This window comes from Excalfactoria chinensis, chromosome 1 (assembly GCF_039878825.1).
Source record: "Excalfactoria chinensis isolate bCotChi1 chromosome 1, bCotChi1.hap2, whole genome shotgun sequence".
Taxonomy (NCBI): domain Eukaryota; kingdom Metazoa; phylum Chordata; class Aves; order Galliformes; family Phasianidae; genus Excalfactoria; species Excalfactoria chinensis.
Window position 1 is genome coordinate 63848544 of NC_092825.1, and position 17518 is coordinate 63866061.

Genomic DNA, 17518 nt, shown 5'->3' on the forward strand with positions numbered 1-17518 from the left:
ACAAAAAATGATTTCACAAGATGTATCAATCAGAATGAAATATTAAACCAGTAATTCATAATTAAAGCCTGATGTGGATGTGTGCTGAGTGCTTCTCAAGACATTTAGAGTGGCCTTTCATCACAATATCTATTGAGAAAGATGAGGAGTTTATAATTTCTTGGGAGTTAATCAACAACTCATTGCTTTGCAAAACAGCTCTGTTGGCTTGGATGGCAGAGAGTAAAACACAGTTTTAGAAAATGAGTAGGCATCATAACCACCACCTGAGTTTTCCATGAATCTCTGGTGCAAACCAACGCTATTTCATTTCCCCCTCTGTGCTCCTCTGTCAACCAATCCTGGATTATCCAGTGGTTTTTGTCAGCAAGCTCATATTTACTAATAATCCCATTAGTCATTCTCTGTAGTTTGAGTTCAGTATGTTCCAGGATAAAATAGAGCAGCTATCCACATAACTTCTTGCAAAGTAGCACAGTTGGATCAGTAAGCAATTTCAGTGACCTTTGCTGTTTGTCATCTGATAGGATAAAAGTCTAAAACAGCCCAGAAGATGAGCTGGAGGTGGATGAAAAGACACAGATTAAGCATGTCAGATTTTCCATTAGGAAAACAGAAGTTCTGCTGCCAGAAAGGCAGACGAGCAGAATATTCAGTGTATCTTTGCTCCTCCCCACGTCATTGCTGTTACCGCTTGTTGCCTTGGGGAGGTTGCTTGCTATGTTTATAAGCTGTGCGGAGAGAAATGAAGTATCGCCATGAAAAGGCAATAAATAAATAAATAAATAAATGAAAGATGTTTCTGGCAGAACAAGGATGACAGGTGCTTCACTGCAGAGCCCTGAAACTTTGAAATATAAGAACTTTCCATGACAAAACAGGAGATAAGCTGCTGAATCAAGTTTGGCAGTTTCTTTCAAGTAAAGGTATTGAACTGACTTTAGGATGTGAAACAAGTAAATGTCCACCTGACTGCGGGCCAGATTCAAAAGTACTGTAAGGCATCATGAATGTGATATATTTATGTCAACAGAGGCTTTGCTTATACCCCTCTACTGCCATCATTTACCTTCACTTTCAGGTGCTCTGACATTTTTGCACCTGTTTTTAAACATGACAGGCATTACATGGGAGAAACAAGTGACAGTGGAGGTGACACCATTCATTTTTGCAATTCAGAAACAGTCTATAGGGATTGCTGACTAAATGGGATCTATTCCCTCATTGCAGTTGGCTAAAATACTTAGGCAGTTCAGCTTAGGCTGAGAAAACAGCTGAGCAGAGTAGCTGAGAAGCATTGGTCCACAAATCAATCTACAGCCTCCTAATAAACACTGAAACCTTAGAGACCTCACCCATGTTAAACACTAGAAACTGTCCAGGTAACTTCTGCTTGGCCTGAAAGAGCCTTGGCAAAAGGCATGGGTCCTTCGGGAAGAGCTTGTAACACGAAGCTTGGCAAAGACATAAGGACAAACAGCCTTTGGTTGAGGAAAGGGGCGGGAAAGAGAAGTTCAATGCTTCATCATTTGGTGTATGTGTGTAATGTGTTGTAATATAACAACTTTGCTCTTGGCAGGCATGAATCCAGGTTTAAACAACGTATGCTGGAACTAACAGATACGAACAACATTGCCTACTTATTTCTATCAGCTGCCAACAGATGGCTGGAGGTCAGGACGGTACGTTCAGTTTAGTCCCAGCCATGGTTTTGAAACCTTGGAAGCAAACAGAGACTTAGTCTGATGTAGAGGAGAAGAAAGTAACGGGAATTAATCTCGCGTTGAGATTATACACACTGATGCTTAAAATAGCTCGGGATTGTTTATGTTAAACACATAAGGTTTTTTTCAGCTTTCTTGGCCAGAAGTAAGAAAATATGAGCCTCCCTCATCTTTTGCTGTTGCGAGGTCTTCTGTCTGAAGAGAGTGCAAGAGCAAACATTTACATAATTTGAAATAAGGCTTTCTCTACTACTGTGCAGCATCTGCAGACCTGCCCCTGTAACAGCTACTTTCAAAGCAGAGGGTGGCTTTTAAGTAATTTTCTGAGCTGTGCAATCAGTCAGCCAGGGCTGTTACAGGCACCACGGTGTCTCCCCAGCAATAGGTTTAATCCCACGACTGTGATTTAGAGGCTCTGTTTGCTGTGCCCTTACTTCTGCTGTGAGCCCGTACTGTGTGTAAGGTACAGAACTGTTCAATGTCACAAGAACAGAGCTTGGCTTCAACTTAAAAATGAATGACTCCTATCCACAGCACAGCCAGTGGCAGTGAGACAGGCTTCTGTTTTTTATAGGGGTTCTCCCATGACAGCGTGTGAGGAACTTCAGTGATTAGCATGAGGGCAAGCAAAATCACTGTGTTTTCCTCATATATCTGGCACTAAAACAGCAGTGAATGAACAGAGCTATGATTTGATTTTGACAGACACAATTAGTAAAAGGCATGATTCATACATCAAGGGTATTATCCTCCTCTTCACTGATAGAGCAACAAAGTTGTGCTCCATTTCTTAAGTGTCAGAGCTTCCCTTTGTGCATGAAGCTATCAGCATGAGAGATCATGCTGAACTTCATCACAGCATTAGAAATAATGTGGTCTTAACAAGGAATAGTTCATTTGTCTCTGCCTAATGGTGCAGTAGTACAAATATCACTCAGAACATCAGAAGGGATCAGTAGCAACTGGTCCCATCTGCTCATGAAGACTCGAGAGCACTTTACTTCTATTTCCTTGCAGTTAAGTTAGAGTCTGTGATCTGATCATCAACACTTCCTACAGATACATGAACAACAAAGCCCTCGTTTCAAATCTCTTAGGGAAAGACTCCAGGCAGGACATTATCAAATAGGATTATAAAAAAAAAAAAAAATAAAATAAATAAATAAAAAAAAAATAAAAAAAATAAAAAATAAAAAAAATAAAAAATAAAAAAAAAAAGGATGGAAAATGCTAACTTTGTAATCCAAAGTAAATATCATGCAGGGAACAGTGGGATAGTGGGAACACCAGCAGTCCCATGAATCAGGTACCTTGATGACTGCATGAGACCACTTTGTATCCGACATTCACTTCAAAATGGAGATGGATACACATCAAGACAATTGGCTGACGCTTGTGAAAAGCCTATGAGAAGTCCAGTTCAACCTCCACAGCAATTTATGCAAGAGCAAGACTTAATAGACCAGATGCAGCCCCACAGCTACACTGTTCTAATGCTTTGAGCTACTGCTACCAACAAGCAAATGGTGTTTTGCTGCTGGCTATGAGCATATAGAAGGCTTAGGGACGTCTTCCCCATGCATATGTCCCACTACATAATGTAGTCTGCCCAAAAAACACGTGCCTTACTTGTATAAATCCTGCCAAAACCCTTCATGATCTGATACTTCTATTTTGGAAAGTAAACTCACATTTGAGAAGATGTGAGAGGGTAGAGGGGAGTGGAATTGATTTGCTTTAAAGGCTGTAATTAAGGATGTTATGTCATTCTTATGACTTCTTTTCACACTCTCATTACATTTTTTTATACCTCCTCTTCTGGGAGAAGCTACATGGAGACACCTCAGCCCAAATAGATTTGCAGAAAATACTGGCCTGTTTCATTTGTGTCCAGCAAGCTCCTTTAGGCTGTTTTGGACACCAAAAATCCTGATCTTTTCCAGGAAAAACAATGTAAGGACTAAGTGCCATTACAGAAATAATTCTCAGTAAATTGAATGTGCTGTGCAACAGAAGAAATGTTATTATCAGTGCGTTTTAATGTTGTCTAGAATCTTTCTCTCTCCCTCTGTCTCATTTTAGGATTATCTTGGTGCTTGCATAGTTCTTACTGCAGCTATCACTTCCATCACCGAAGGGCCACACTCAGGGTTTGTGGGTCTAGGTCTCCTGTATGCTCTGACGGTAGGTACCAAAGCACATAAACTTTGAGATTCATGTATTCATTTTATGGTAATTTAAAATAATAATAATAATAATAAAACATATATATGATTATCTTCCAGCTTTCTTAATTGTGAAAATAAATAAATAAATAAATTCTTGCAAATAATGGATTCAAGCCAAAGTTGACAGAGTTCAGAGCAACTTGGACTTGCTTCAGATTTTATGAGCCAATTAAAAAAACACAACCATTCCCAGGCCCTGCGTGCTCCCAAGCAGAGCAGAAGAATTTAAAGTGCGTAAGAGGACCTGCTGTGCACTCTGTTTTGCACAAGACAGTGTTGGTTGCACTTGTACATGGCAGAACCTGCCATGGCTCACAGGCTGTCATAACCTTGGTAATGTTTAACCAAAGACCAATGTAATCATTGCTGAAGAAGCTGAAATGCTAATTCTGTCTTTGGATAGAATCTACTCAGATGCCTAATATTATTCATCCATTTCTGAATGAATATGGAGATGGGGATCTTTAAGGCTAGAAGGCATGGTCCATCATGACAAACAGCAGTAGGAAAGAGGAGGTGCGGTTAGGAAAGATTTTGGTGGCACAGTAACCAATTCATTTTAACTGTATTGTGAACAATTTAAGGTGAGTTACAGAAGAGTCCTTCAGCATAGTAGGCAGTAAAAGAGACTGAGAGTGCATCATTAGCATGGCATGACTACTGTCATCACAGAGAGCAAAAACATAATTGAATTCACCAAAAGAGTGGGGATAAAATCAGGATGAGGATAGTGGCAGGAATAATTTTTGAAACTGGTGTGGCACAAAGCTGGCTGCTTTATGCACTAGTGAGTGGAAAGTGGTGTCATATAGAGGGTATGGGTATGAGTCTAGCACCAAGATTTGGCTTTACTTTTAAATGCTGGTAAGCCCATGGTTGCAGCAGATGATTCCTGGCAGCTGCCTTAGGATGGCCTTAGATCCCCTTTGAGCCACTGTTACATCACTGTGAGCATCTGCCAACAACTGAGAATCTGTCCCAGACTTCCAGCTTCATTCTGAAAACATTCCTGGTAATCCTGCTTCATTAGCAGAGATCTGAAGCGCCAAGATGTCTGCATTGCCTTGTCTACTTTATACTTAATCTGTATTTGCAAACAGATCATTAGCTCAAATTAGCCGTTGGCTGAAGTCTGGTGGAGCAGACAATGCTCTAGTCAAAAAGTGGGAACCTGTCTCTCCTTCCTCACAATAGCACTAATGAAACTAGAGATGTAGCTGGACCATTGCCTGTCTCCTGACAGGTTTTGTATCATTTCTCTTTGGAGCTAAGAGAGGGATGATGTTTGGATCTGGGTAAGGGCAAGCTCTGCAGCAACATGGTGTTTATACTTGGCATTCAGAAGCTTATTCTCTTCCCTTGTATAAACATTGCCAACTATTTCACAGCAGTGATGAAGGCTGAAGCTATGGGCAGGGCCTTTGAGATGCCAGACTCTTTTATCAAATCTGACAGAACTATGATTGTAGATACATTTCTGAATCAAAAGCTGGACAGAGATGTGTGTTTCCGAACAGCAAATAACTCATAACTCATCAGCAAAACAATCAACTAAATCCTCTAAATTCACAACAAATTTTATTGTTGACTTTTAGTGAAAAATATTTACTGTATGCCTATTGAATCTGTATAAGGTGAGTGGAAAAGAAGTGAAGCGGTGTGATTTATTCATAACAAATATCTTATTCGGCAGATTTAACAAGCAAATAAATGACAAAACCTTTCTCCAAGTGCATTTGTTTGTAGGGTGTTCTCATAAACTGAACTTTCTAAACCCTTATTTGGGTACCTAAGTGGCTCAGTTTTTAAAGGTGCTTGACTATCAACAGTTGGTACACGTGCTTCAACATACAGACTAAGGAACATATGCTTAGGAAACTGCTTTGCAATTATCTGCCTCGAATACTCAGTCCTTGCTAGAAGTCAGCTTCTCTAAGCTGGGTATTGTTCAACAATTATTTATCAACAGTTGCTTACTACAAGCAGTACATTTACAATTTATCAGATCCTGTTTGATTGCAAATGGTAATAAAAACTAAGAATGAAATACCAGTGAATAGGTAATACATTTTTTTCTTATATATTTCTAATAAAAACAAAAACAAAAAAAAAAACACATTTTCCACAGAGATAAATGAATCATCTAAACATACACAGAAGGAAACAGAATTTAAGTGACCATCCAATTCTTTTCAATATACTTGCAAACAGTCAACTTTCTTAATCTTTAATCAGTCTTTGAAAGATTAGAAACTGCAGCATTTACAAAGAGTGCTGCCAATTTTTATTTATTCTGTGTCTGTGTGTTTAAAGAAAGTGCCTTCCAGAACTAGGGAACAAGTGACTCCTAGTCAGTCACAGCTTCACACGGAGGGTATGATGTTTCCATCCCTCTCCTCCAAAAGAGAAGGATGAAAATACCGAGCAGTAAATTAACATGTCGGGGCTGTTGTTTGTGTTGGAGTATGACTGGTCTGCTATGTATGTGATGCTGTTGTACTGAGTCTAGGACTGCTGTAATGTCAGTAATTGACCCACTGTGCTGGTTCAGGCCAAAGACGTTCACAGATTTATGTGACTTTTACTCACAAACATAAAGATGCACAGACAGGAATTGGAACCCTACCCTTTTTCTCTTTTTGTGATGTAGATAACCAACTATTTGAACTGGGTGGTGAGGAATCTGGCTGATCTGGAGGTGCAGATGGGTGCTGTAAAAAAAGTACACAGCTTCCTGAACATGGAGTCGGAGAACTATGATGGCTACTTGGGTATCCCACTCTAAATTTTTGTCGTTTGTTTTGGTATTTTTTTTGTGTGTGACTTCGTTTTTCTCCAGGATTGTTAAAGCAAGATATATTGCATCATGCAAAATACGTTGGTCTTCTTGGCCAAAATCTCTTCTTATTGGCATGTAGGAGCTCCCACTGATTTGAATGACAAAGGTAGACAAAAGCAGCCAGAGGATATATAGACCAATGCCTGTCAATAGAAATCAAAATGCAGGGATACAGCGCATGACACTGGACTACAATCAGGATGTTCCAGGGCAAAACACCAATGGAGCTGAACTGTAAATGAAAAGACAGATGAAAACCAAAAACGCATTAAAATTCCTTGCTTCCAAATGAGTGATCTTTGCAGCAAATGGGGGCTACAAGCCAAAGGCATGTTGGTAGTCAGTCCTCAGCAACTCTTTTGTTACTATTTGTTCTCCATATATTTCAGATTGGTTTCGGTGTTTTAGAAGTGCAGAGATGAAAAACTTGAAGGTCAGCAAGCTTCCTTAACAACCAGACTCCTTAGTCAAGACAAAACCTATCTACGTATTTGCAAATCAGGATGACATATGAGCTGTGATAATGTCAACAGCTCAAGTTGTCATGCAGTAACATCTTTCCTTGCACTCTCTTTCCTCTGCTGGTTACTGACCTCAGAGCACATTTACACTGCACTGATCTTTTCTGTTTGCTTTGCTTCTCCCCATTTCATTGCCAAGAACTCCTTAGGCATTCACCTTCTCATCTTAGGTGTCGTGATCAGGAAGCTAAGTGCTAACATGACCATCAGGCAGTCCTGAAATCCCTTGGGAAACAGCCCAAGGATGCCACCTTACTAGAAGGCTCTCCTTTACCCAGTGTGTATTTGGCATGGAACTGAAGGCTAGGTTTCTCAAGTGGTTTCATGAAGGTGCCCAGAAAGAGAGAGGGAAAAAGGAACTGTCATAAAAAGTGACCTTCTGATAGCATTTGTTTTGTTTTGTTCTGCTGTAACCATTCCAGATGCTTCTCAAGTCCCAAAAGACTGGCCTCAAGAGGGGGAAATCAAGATTGAAAATTTGTGTGTGCGATATGAAAACAACCTGAAGCCTGTCCTCAAACATGTTAAAGCTTACATTAAACCAGGACAAAAGGTACTGTACTATTACATATTATCCTCTTTCTGGAGCAGGTCCTTCTTTAGATTGTTTTCTAACATAGCAGAAGAGCAAGACTAATGACCATTTGCAGTGACAGTTACACGGACATGGGTCAAGAAATTCAATGAGGGCATCACTTATTGGCCAAGATCCATTTTTCTTCTTAGATACCCATCTCTTTCCATGTCCACACCCACTGCACAGTGTGTGTGTAGTTGGTGAGATGAGATTAGATGATCACTAAACAAGAGCTGAGAAAGCACACAAGAACCTCTTAAATTTCAGCATATAATGTCACTGAAGTACAGGTCAAAAATTCTGGCATTTCAGAAATCACAGAATCATAGAATCACAAGGTTGGAAAGGAAAATATCATCTAGTCCAACCATCCTCCCATAACCATTGCTACCACAAGCCGCTAAACCATAAATCTTCCTGAGATAAAGGTTTCCAATGATTATTTTGCCAAAGGGGACTATTTTGTTTAAGCATTTTTTGACTAAATATCCCAATATACCTGAAAATCTGTTATTATGTTAACTTTCAGTTACTGAACTGTTATAAAATATTCAAATCAAAGTAATATTAAGTCATAGGATCATAGAATCATAGAATCACCAGGGTTGGAAAAGACCCTCAAGATCATCCAGTCCAACCATTCATGTATTACCAATAGCTCCCAATAAACCATGTTCCTCAACACAAATTTTATGTTGCCCCATGGATTGATTCAACAAGCAGAAATAATGAAGTTCTACGTGAACCAAACAAAAAATATTTTTCCCCCGTGGTTAAAACTGCATTTATTCTGGAGACAATACTAACATTGCAGAAATGGGATTTTACACTGTAAAATAAAATTTAAAAGACAATTGCTCAGCCAAGCATATCTATTTAAGTTCCTTGTCCAATCAGGGCATCATTCATGATGCATGCATGCAAACCCATTGCACACAAAGGAGAAATTCCACTGCATGCAAATCAGAGACATCATAATGTCCCACTGTGAAATAAATAGTACTCTTTTTTATCAACTTGAAAACACCTAGATTTTACTATGTGACTGATAGGATTGTTTATTAGGACAAGTGGGAATTTCTATCACGTTACATGAGTTCTTCAGAGCACAAATGAAACTGCTTCACCATTCAGTTAAAGGTCTCTGTGGATTTCAGCACTGCACAAACCGTAAGGAGAAATTATACAGGCTTTGTTTTTTATTATTTATTGCTGAAGACAAGGCATAGTCCATAGCAGCTGAAGCATCACTTTTAATTAATATTTGTTAAATTATGTGGGTTTTTTTTCTGTTACTGCCTTCTGCCTAGAGGGTGGAGCAGTGTAATAATCTCTGCCTCACCCTCCCCAGCATCAGTGACAGCCAAACCCAGCTTTTACCTTTGTTTTACAAGTTCAAACAATGCAAAAATAGAACACAGTGTTTGCTTGACACAGTCTTCTGATTTTATTCTAGTGTCTGCCACTGGCCTTTGGGAAGCACCTTTCTTCTCACTAGGACAGCCGTCCAGTCCAGCTTCCCTAGGACTGCAAGTCTGACTTACAGCTGCCTTTTATATGGAACATCTTGTTTTCTTTTGCAGGTTGGGATCTGTGGTCGTACTGGCAGCGGCAAGTCATCCCTGTCTTTAGCATTCTTCAGAATGGTGGACATATTTGATGGTTAGTTTTCACTGGAGTACGTTGTCACTCCAGACCCACTCCCGTCTTCTTTCTTTAGAGAAAGCAGGGACTCTTTTTGATCGTTTACAACCTATTTCTCTCTCTCAGAAGATGCTCAGTTAGAATGGGGCTTGTTGTCCCTGATCACTCAAAGTACGAAGTGTCCTATTGTGAGTAACACTTGGTTCTTCCAGGAAACATTATGTTCAGATTATACTTCCACTCTAAAAAAATATATAATAAATAATAATAAAAAAATATATTTTATTTTTGGCAATTGCACTAAGAAAACACTATGCCATTTTTGAGATAAGAGGGAAAATATGCAACTCTCTAGAGCTCTAAATTTCTCCCTAAAGAATAACTGCATTAACTTGTTAGAACTATGATAATATTAGTGGAGTAGAAATGAACTCAACAAATCCATTCCCATGATAATTATTTTTTATTTTATAGCATTTTCCCACAGCTACATCAGAAACTGAATAAAGGTTTTGGAAACTTTTTGCTATATTTCCACTCCTGCAGCATTTCATTCTCCTAGTGAACTGAAATGAACTAGTATGCAGCAGTATGCACCCTGCCTTTATAATAGAGATACATGTGAACCGTTGCGGGTGTATGGAAAACTACTGGAAATTTGCCTTTTTTTTTTTTTTTTTTAACAAAGATTTCCATGTTTCTAATTTGGTCATTGTGCATCAAATGTTTGCTAGGGAAATCCCAGTAAGATGTGGGAGGATAAATAATGCTAATACTTGCTTTTGTTGTGGTTCTGTGCCTGTATGTATCTATGGCAATAGGTTTCTGATTCATGACTAGGGATCCTGGATACATAAATAGTGCAAACAGTTATATTTGTGCCCGACTTTCAGTTTCTTTCTACTTTAATCTTCCTTCTATATCTTTCCTTTGTTCCTTCCGTGTCCCTGATTTTTCCCAATGGGAATGCCTAAGTATTTTCTAGTTGACCTCTGTCCTTTGTGCACAAACCTCTCCACGTCTCAGCTCAATCCATATTTAGTTTCTAAGCTGGCTCAATTCTGAGTGGAGCCCTGGTTCTTAAAACATTGCATAACAAGATTTGGAGTACATTTACTGAAGTCGAAATAGAATTCATGGTATCCTTTTCAGTTCCACATGTCTTTGTTATTTCATAAATTTTTTGTATGTTCCACATTATTCCCCTATTTTCTGTTCTTTATTTAGTGCTTTCCCTTTCTTGTCCCCTCTTTGAACCACCTATCTGTCTTGCTTGAGTACTTCTTTTTACTTTCCTGGTTTCCCAACTCCTCTCTGCTATTTCCTAAAAGTCCCCTCTCTCTAACACAAATACATTACCTTGCTCCCACAGCATGCCACAGTAATATTTACCACAGAGTAACCTACAAAGGGCAATATTATAAAAACTTGGAATTACAGAGTGCCATACATGCAGCTTTGAAAATCCATGTATTTGTTGGTTTGTGGTTAGATTCTCCCTAACAAATGAACATATTGTGGGCACCTCCCAGGGCTGCATGCAGCCTCTCCATGGAGTAATCCACAGGGAAAATGAAGAGTTGAGCCTGATGAGAAATAGCCTTTACAGTATCCTTATTCAGTTTCCTCTGGTCCATTGCTTCCCCATATACAAACAGAAGTTCCTATGTCTAGGGGAAGTCACTGACATAGGTAGCTCCTGATTTTTCTTTGAGGAGCCAAGGAAAGAGCTTCCTTCTACCCTTCCCACTTTCTTCTACTTATGGAATACTCATCCCCAGTTTCTCTGGTATGTTTCTCCAGTCTCTCCACTCTGAATATCTGCAGTTACCACAGCTAGAACACTGTAAGTCAGATTTTCAGACGAGATCCATATGCTCTTTGACCTGAAGTAGTGACTAGAAGTGGAAAAATCTTACTTTACTAAGTCTCTCAGCTGTTACAACAACTTCTTGTATGGGAATGAACTACTGGTTTAAGGAGTGATTAATGTGACTGCTTCCAGTAATCTGCTAGAAGAACAGTATGTAGCTAGTTCACAACCAAATATTTAAGTAAAACTGATATGTAAGAACCACCATGAATGGTATTAAAATGCTTTGGAGTATGGTATTGGGTTTTTTGGTGCTTTTTTTTTTTTTCCTGATCTGCCTCGTGTTAAAAAGTTATGTTGTCCTATTCAGCCTTGAGTTCCAGAGATTTTTGGCTTCTGATGTATTGACTGTAGATAAATACTGTATTATGCAAAAAGAAATAAGCACAGAGATTACAGACCTCCTGCTACTGTTAAAGTCAAGAACAGAGGAAGATACAGAATGTGGCTAATTACTCGTGCTCTTGTTCTCACTCTGGCTGTAAATATTAGGTTGCCTCATAATAAATTATCCTTCTAGTGCTACTATTAATCACATAACACAGAAGCCACTAATTTCCTTTAAAGGAATTTGGGGGAAAAAAATGAAATATGGAAAGTGTTGCCGTGACTGTTGAGTGTTGCAGCACCAAATGGCTGGATTCCCTCTGGGCTGTGTTTCTACATGCATTCACCTCCTCCATGTTTGTGTAACAACACTGAGAGAACGCAGAGGCATGCAGTCACATCAGCTGGAGCCCAGCCCAAAGTATCTGCTTTATCTTTCTGCCTGCTATCCAATTGTGCAATTCCCTCATGTGCCCTCTACTTATTGTTTTAAACAGGCAGGATAGTGATTGATGGAATAGACATCAGCAAACTGCCTCTTCACACTCTGCGTTCCCGACTCTCTATTATCCTCCAGGATCCAGTACTGTTCAGTGGATCCATCCGGTAGGTGTATGCAAAAAGAGCGGCAGTGTGTTTGTGATGGGTGATGTGGGCAGGAAGGGATGAAAAAGGGAAGAAACCTTCCTAGATACCACAATCTAGCCACAGACTGTCCATGAGGAATTAAGTGAGGTACAGAGTTCCACTTTGTTCCTTTGCAGAAGGCCTTTATGAATTGTAACAGTAGTGACAAGACTCCTATTTTGTTCTTCTTTGCAGCTTCAATTTGGATCCAGAATGCAAGTGCACCGATGATAGACTCTGGGAAGCTCTGGAGATTGCTCAGCTGAAGAACATGGTCAAATCATTGCCAGGAGGCCTTGGTATGTCCAAGTTACTAGGAATATAAGTCAATAATGGCATTACACATGTATAAATGTGTATGCACATAAATAGCTACGTGGGATATCTTACACTCTGAACCATTATGCAGGAGTTGATAGGTACTTTGTGAATATACTGTCTCCATGCCAGAGCAAATAACCTTACTAAAAATCTGAAGAAATGTCTGGTTTTCCATTCACTGCAGAAAAATCCTGTGGCACCTCAACATTATAAATGAGTGACTCGTCAGAAGAGTTTGTGAAAAATGTTTCTACTTCTGCTCCTTCAGCAGAATTTTGCTTGGCCAGAAGAGTTGTAGCTCTTATCTTGAACACAGACAAAGCATTTTCCTTTTCATTTGTGATCTGCTTCATGAAGAAAGCTTATCTATTTATTTCCTTCCATAATGTGTGTATCATATTACTAAGATATTATCTTGTATCCTACCAGATTTAACTATTTGGGTCACTTGCTAAACTATAACTCAACTATATGCTATAAATTAACTATAACTTTTGTAGGGATTTTGCTTCATGCTGGAATAGCATACAAGCAGAACTTTCGTGGTGTCCTCTCAAAATCATTGTGTTCTAAGTTTACTAATTGGTTTCTATTACAGATGCAATGGTAACAGAAGGAGGAGAGAACTTCAGTGTAGGGCAAAGGCAGCTGTTCTGCCTAGCCCGAGCCTTTGTTCGCAAGAGCAGCATTCTTATCATGGATGAAGCCACAGCATCTATAGACATGGCCACAGTGAGTATAGCAGTTTTCTTCATTGCCACGTGGATCTGCTGGGAGTAGAGGCATCATCTTACCCAGAAGTCAAACATGAGTTCTATTTAGCAGAGAAAACTGTCAGGTTTTCTGCCTTTGGCATGTGTCTAGTTTCAGTTGTCTCTGTTGGTGTTTGGGGTTTGATTATTACTGTGAAAAGAAAAAGAAGAATAAAAGTAACATTTTAGAGAGTCTGCTTTTACCTGTGCAGCATTTCATTGCTGGGAGTCTGCTTTACAGATGAAGGGTGGTGTGGAATATGAGTCTGTCTTTTTGATATTTGAAGATGCATAACAAAGTAAAATATAGAAGGATGAAATAACTGAGGCAAGCCTTCTGTTTTGTAGGAAAATATTTTGCAGAAGGTTGTGATGACTGCCTTTGCAGACCGCACAGTTGTAACAATAGCGGTAAGTACTCAATGCTAGCAGATGCTCTGTTCTTATTTCTCAAGCAGTTATTCTTGACTTTCACCAGTTAAACATCATTATGAAAGCAAAGTAAAACTAAAACCCAAAGTCAGAATATTCCCAGATGTTGCAACAGACATGTACGACATGTACTGCCAACCTGAATTTTTGTACTAAGTGATATCTTGCAGGTAGGCCATACCAAAGCATTGAGATCTGAAGGACTTTATGGGGAACTTCAGCATCTGCATTACCTGCAAAAAAATGTAAAGTTATTCTCATTAACAAATTGAAACCAAAGCCATGGTCTAAACAATTATTGAAAGCTGCTTCAAAAGAGAGTTAAATATGTGTTTCAACAGCTGTTTCATTTGCTTTGTCTGGAATCCAGTCCTGTGGTTAGAGATTAGAGTTATGTCTCCTGGAGTCTGGTTTCAAGGCTGTCAGTGACTAGTTTGTGTAGATGAATGACTTAACCCAGACTCATTTACAACAGGCTGTAAGATTCTTAGATACGTAAATGCTGAACATGTTAACAGTAAGCTTATTCCTTTTCAGTTAAATGCCATTCAAACATTCAGTATTGTCATTCTCACTGGAATTTTACTTTCCCTTACCTTTGCCTTTCCAAACATGCTGTCTCAAGCAAAATGGCACATATTAATATTTAGCTTTCCTCGCACAGCTGACTTCATTTCCTTCTGCTCTTCACTCATGGCTGCTCTTTCCTTCACCCACCTGTTTTTCTTTTCTTTTTTTCCAGCATCGTGTATCTCACATCTTGGAGTCCAATATTGTCCTAGTCCTTTCTGATGGTTTTCTAGTTGAATGTGACACTGCCTCAAACTTACTCCTCAAGGAGGACGGCTTGTTCACCACTTTGGTGAAGACTCACAAGTAGACTCTCTCAGTCCACACTGTTCACAAGACTTCTGACTATTTGGTAGTTATTTTTACCTCTTTAGTTTCCTTTCATTCTGCTTCCTTTCTACTGCACAGCTTCTGAGATGACAGTGTAAGAACATTTTTATTGTGAGGCTTCTGGAACTGTTTAATTTCTTCACTATTTACGTGAATTACATTTAATAAAAGCCTGGACATGCAACTAACATTGAATCTATGATGCTAAACAAGTGCATTCCTTAAATTAATCCCTAAATTTCAGCCTTTATAATGAAATGTCATACTTCTAGAACTAGAAGTTCTGCACCTGACTGGACACTTCTTAATGATACATTCCTGTACCAAATCACTGCATCTTGCAACCGGTTCTCTTTAAGATTTATGACTATGAGTAAGCCTTCATATCATCCCCAATTGCCATTTCTTAATGTGGATTTTAGAAAACTGTTCTTTGATTTCTGGCTTGCCTGTGCCCTAACTTGCTATCATCGGTCATGTAAGTCTGTGCTAGGAGCGTTGAATTTTGGGTGGTCTTTAGTGGAGCCAGGTGTTGGACTTGACCCTTGTGAGTACCTTCCATCTCAGGATATTCTACGATTACATGATTCTGCGATATTTGCAGGGCACTGGGAACAAACTCTACCTAATGTTACCTGTAGGACCAATCTATTCCCTGCAGCAAGCACCAATTTAAATCTTGGAGGGAGCTAACTGATCTGCAAAAGGAAACAACCTAGGGGTGTCCTAATAGGGATTCAGCATGGACAAGCAGGGTGCACAACCAAGGAGTGGAGCAGGATGCCATGAAACCTGACAGTGCAGGCATACCCAGGATGTTTCTCGCCTGTATTTCCTTAAGGAGAAGATATCTTTCAGTGATGCTGGAGGATCTCTTCTAATAGCTGTCTTGTCTATAATAGCAATTAGATGACCAAAAATGAGGCATGTGCATGCGTGTTTTCAGGCCAGGTGTCAAAGGCTGTGCAGTAATTTGAGATCTCTTCAAACTAAGGATACAGCACAAAGACCTACTCCAAATACCGCTGTAAAGAAATCAAGTCTTAACAACTTCATACACCTTTGATTAGGCCCATTAATGAAATGCAATGAGAATTATCGTAATTAAAACTTCTGTATGCTTTTCTTTATGGCAGCATCGGGTCCACACTATCCTAACGGCAGATCTGGTCATTGTCATGAAGCGAGGGAACATTTTAGAATATGATACGCCTGAGAACCTGCTTTCTCAAGAGGATGGCATCTTTGCTTCATTTGTCCGGGCTGACATGTGAAGGATCACACGACGTATTTTAAAAGCTTATTTTTAAACAAATGAAATGCGTATTTTTTAATTCAGTGTAACATCACTTTCAGCTTTTTTTTTTTCAGAGCTTCTTCTTTATTCACACTCCCAAAATAATAGATCCCGTTGCAATGCATGTATTTCTGAAAGCAATACAAATGTCACTTAATCCAAAAGCCATTAAACTTCATGCTCACATGCACACACACACACAGAGGCAGAAGTTTTGATTTCCTGGAAACCTGGCGTTTTTCTTAGATACAGTAACTTTATTTTCTTTTGTAGAGAGCACAAAAATGCAGTGCTCTTACAAGCTGCATATGTTATTCTGGAACCAAGAAGAAAATCGTGCCGTTTGTCAAGGAAGCAAGAGACCCCCAGAAGAATGTTGTCCCCAGAGGGGAAAAGTTAAAAGACAACAAATCTAAACCCATAACTCTCGGGGCAATCTGCTGCATTCCAAAGGCATAAACTTTGCTCTTCAAGTTATAGGGGATGAGCAGTGAATGAGGGAAAGGAAATTCATCAGAAATAAGGAAACTCTTCCTCCCCTTCACATTAGTTCACACACTGTAGTAGGCACAGTATTACTTTTTCTATGCAAGGATAACTTACCCCTACAGTCAGTTCCTACATCCATATTTGTTCTAAGGAATTCTTTGAACCAAGGACACAAATCATCTTGGAACTCTGCATGCTTTGATAGACTTATAGAGGAATACATTTTGTACAGTATCTTAAGACTTTGTATTTGTATTGAAATTAATCTGAATGTATAAAGTTGATATTAATCAATCTTTTAAAAGATTTCCACTAAAATATTCTACTTAAAATGACATGTTATCGGCCGGTCACTGTTTTATATGTCTTAAGCCCTACAGATTGTTTTTTATGTTGGAACAATTATCAAATGATTTCTGTGTCTTCAAGATTTTACGTCACTTATATTCGTATTTACCTCACACAGCTTTGAAAAGATTGCCCACACTTGGCTAATGCATAGGGCTAGATTCTGAATCATGATAATTGCCCAGTGGACGATAAATCTCTAGGAATTTCACAGACATTCTTTCAAAGACAGAATCTGAAATGTCCGCTTCGATCATAATATTCAATGTGATCTTATTTGTCTACTTTTATGAGGTTTAGAATGAACATGAAGTGCACTTAAGGTTATTGTTAATGTAATGAAAACATGAAACAGTTCCTGGCAAAAGAAAAGACTCAAAATTCAGATTGCATTTAGTTTGATGATACAATGGTTTCTCTCTTTTTTTTTCATCTTATTAAAAATAAAATCTCCATGATACAACTAAACACAAAATTCAGCTTGGAACACAATAATAGGGAAAATACTTCTGTGATTTCCCTACGAACTGCTGTGAAAGGTTATTGCTCTTTTTTCCATTAATACCCTGTGTTGAACTCTGTCTTACAAAGAAAATCAAAAAATAAAGCAGATGTTTAC

At 38.9% G+C, this 17518-nt stretch overlaps 1 protein-coding gene across 5 annotated transcripts in view; it reads left to right on the forward strand.

Moving 5' to 3' along the window:
- Nucleotides 1-16122, forward strand: part of ABCC9 (ATP binding cassette subfamily C member 9) — an 87606-nt gene extending 71484 nt beyond the window's left edge. For all 5 annotated transcript variants that reach the window (XM_072332742.1, XM_072332779.1, XM_072332759.1 and 2 more), the window contains 10 exons: nucleotides 1580-1682; nucleotides 3807-3908; nucleotides 6603-6723; nucleotides 7735-7865; nucleotides 9473-9551; nucleotides 12231-12339; nucleotides 12556-12659; nucleotides 13280-13413; nucleotides 13782-13844; nucleotides 15902-16122. In XM_072332742.1, the coding sequence (XP_072188843.1) occupies nucleotides 1580-1682; nucleotides 3807-3908; nucleotides 6603-6723; nucleotides 7735-7865; nucleotides 9473-9551; nucleotides 12231-12339; nucleotides 12556-12659; nucleotides 13280-13413; nucleotides 13782-13844; nucleotides 15902-16039 (1084 nt within the window). In that variant the 3' untranslated portion in view covers nucleotides 16040-16122. The remainder of the gene's footprint in view (nucleotides 1-1579; nucleotides 1683-3806; nucleotides 3909-6602; nucleotides 6724-7734; nucleotides 7866-9472; nucleotides 9552-12230; nucleotides 12340-12555; nucleotides 12660-13279; nucleotides 13414-13781; nucleotides 13845-15901) is intronic.
- The last annotated feature ends 1396 nt before the right edge of the window (nucleotides 16123-17518 follow it).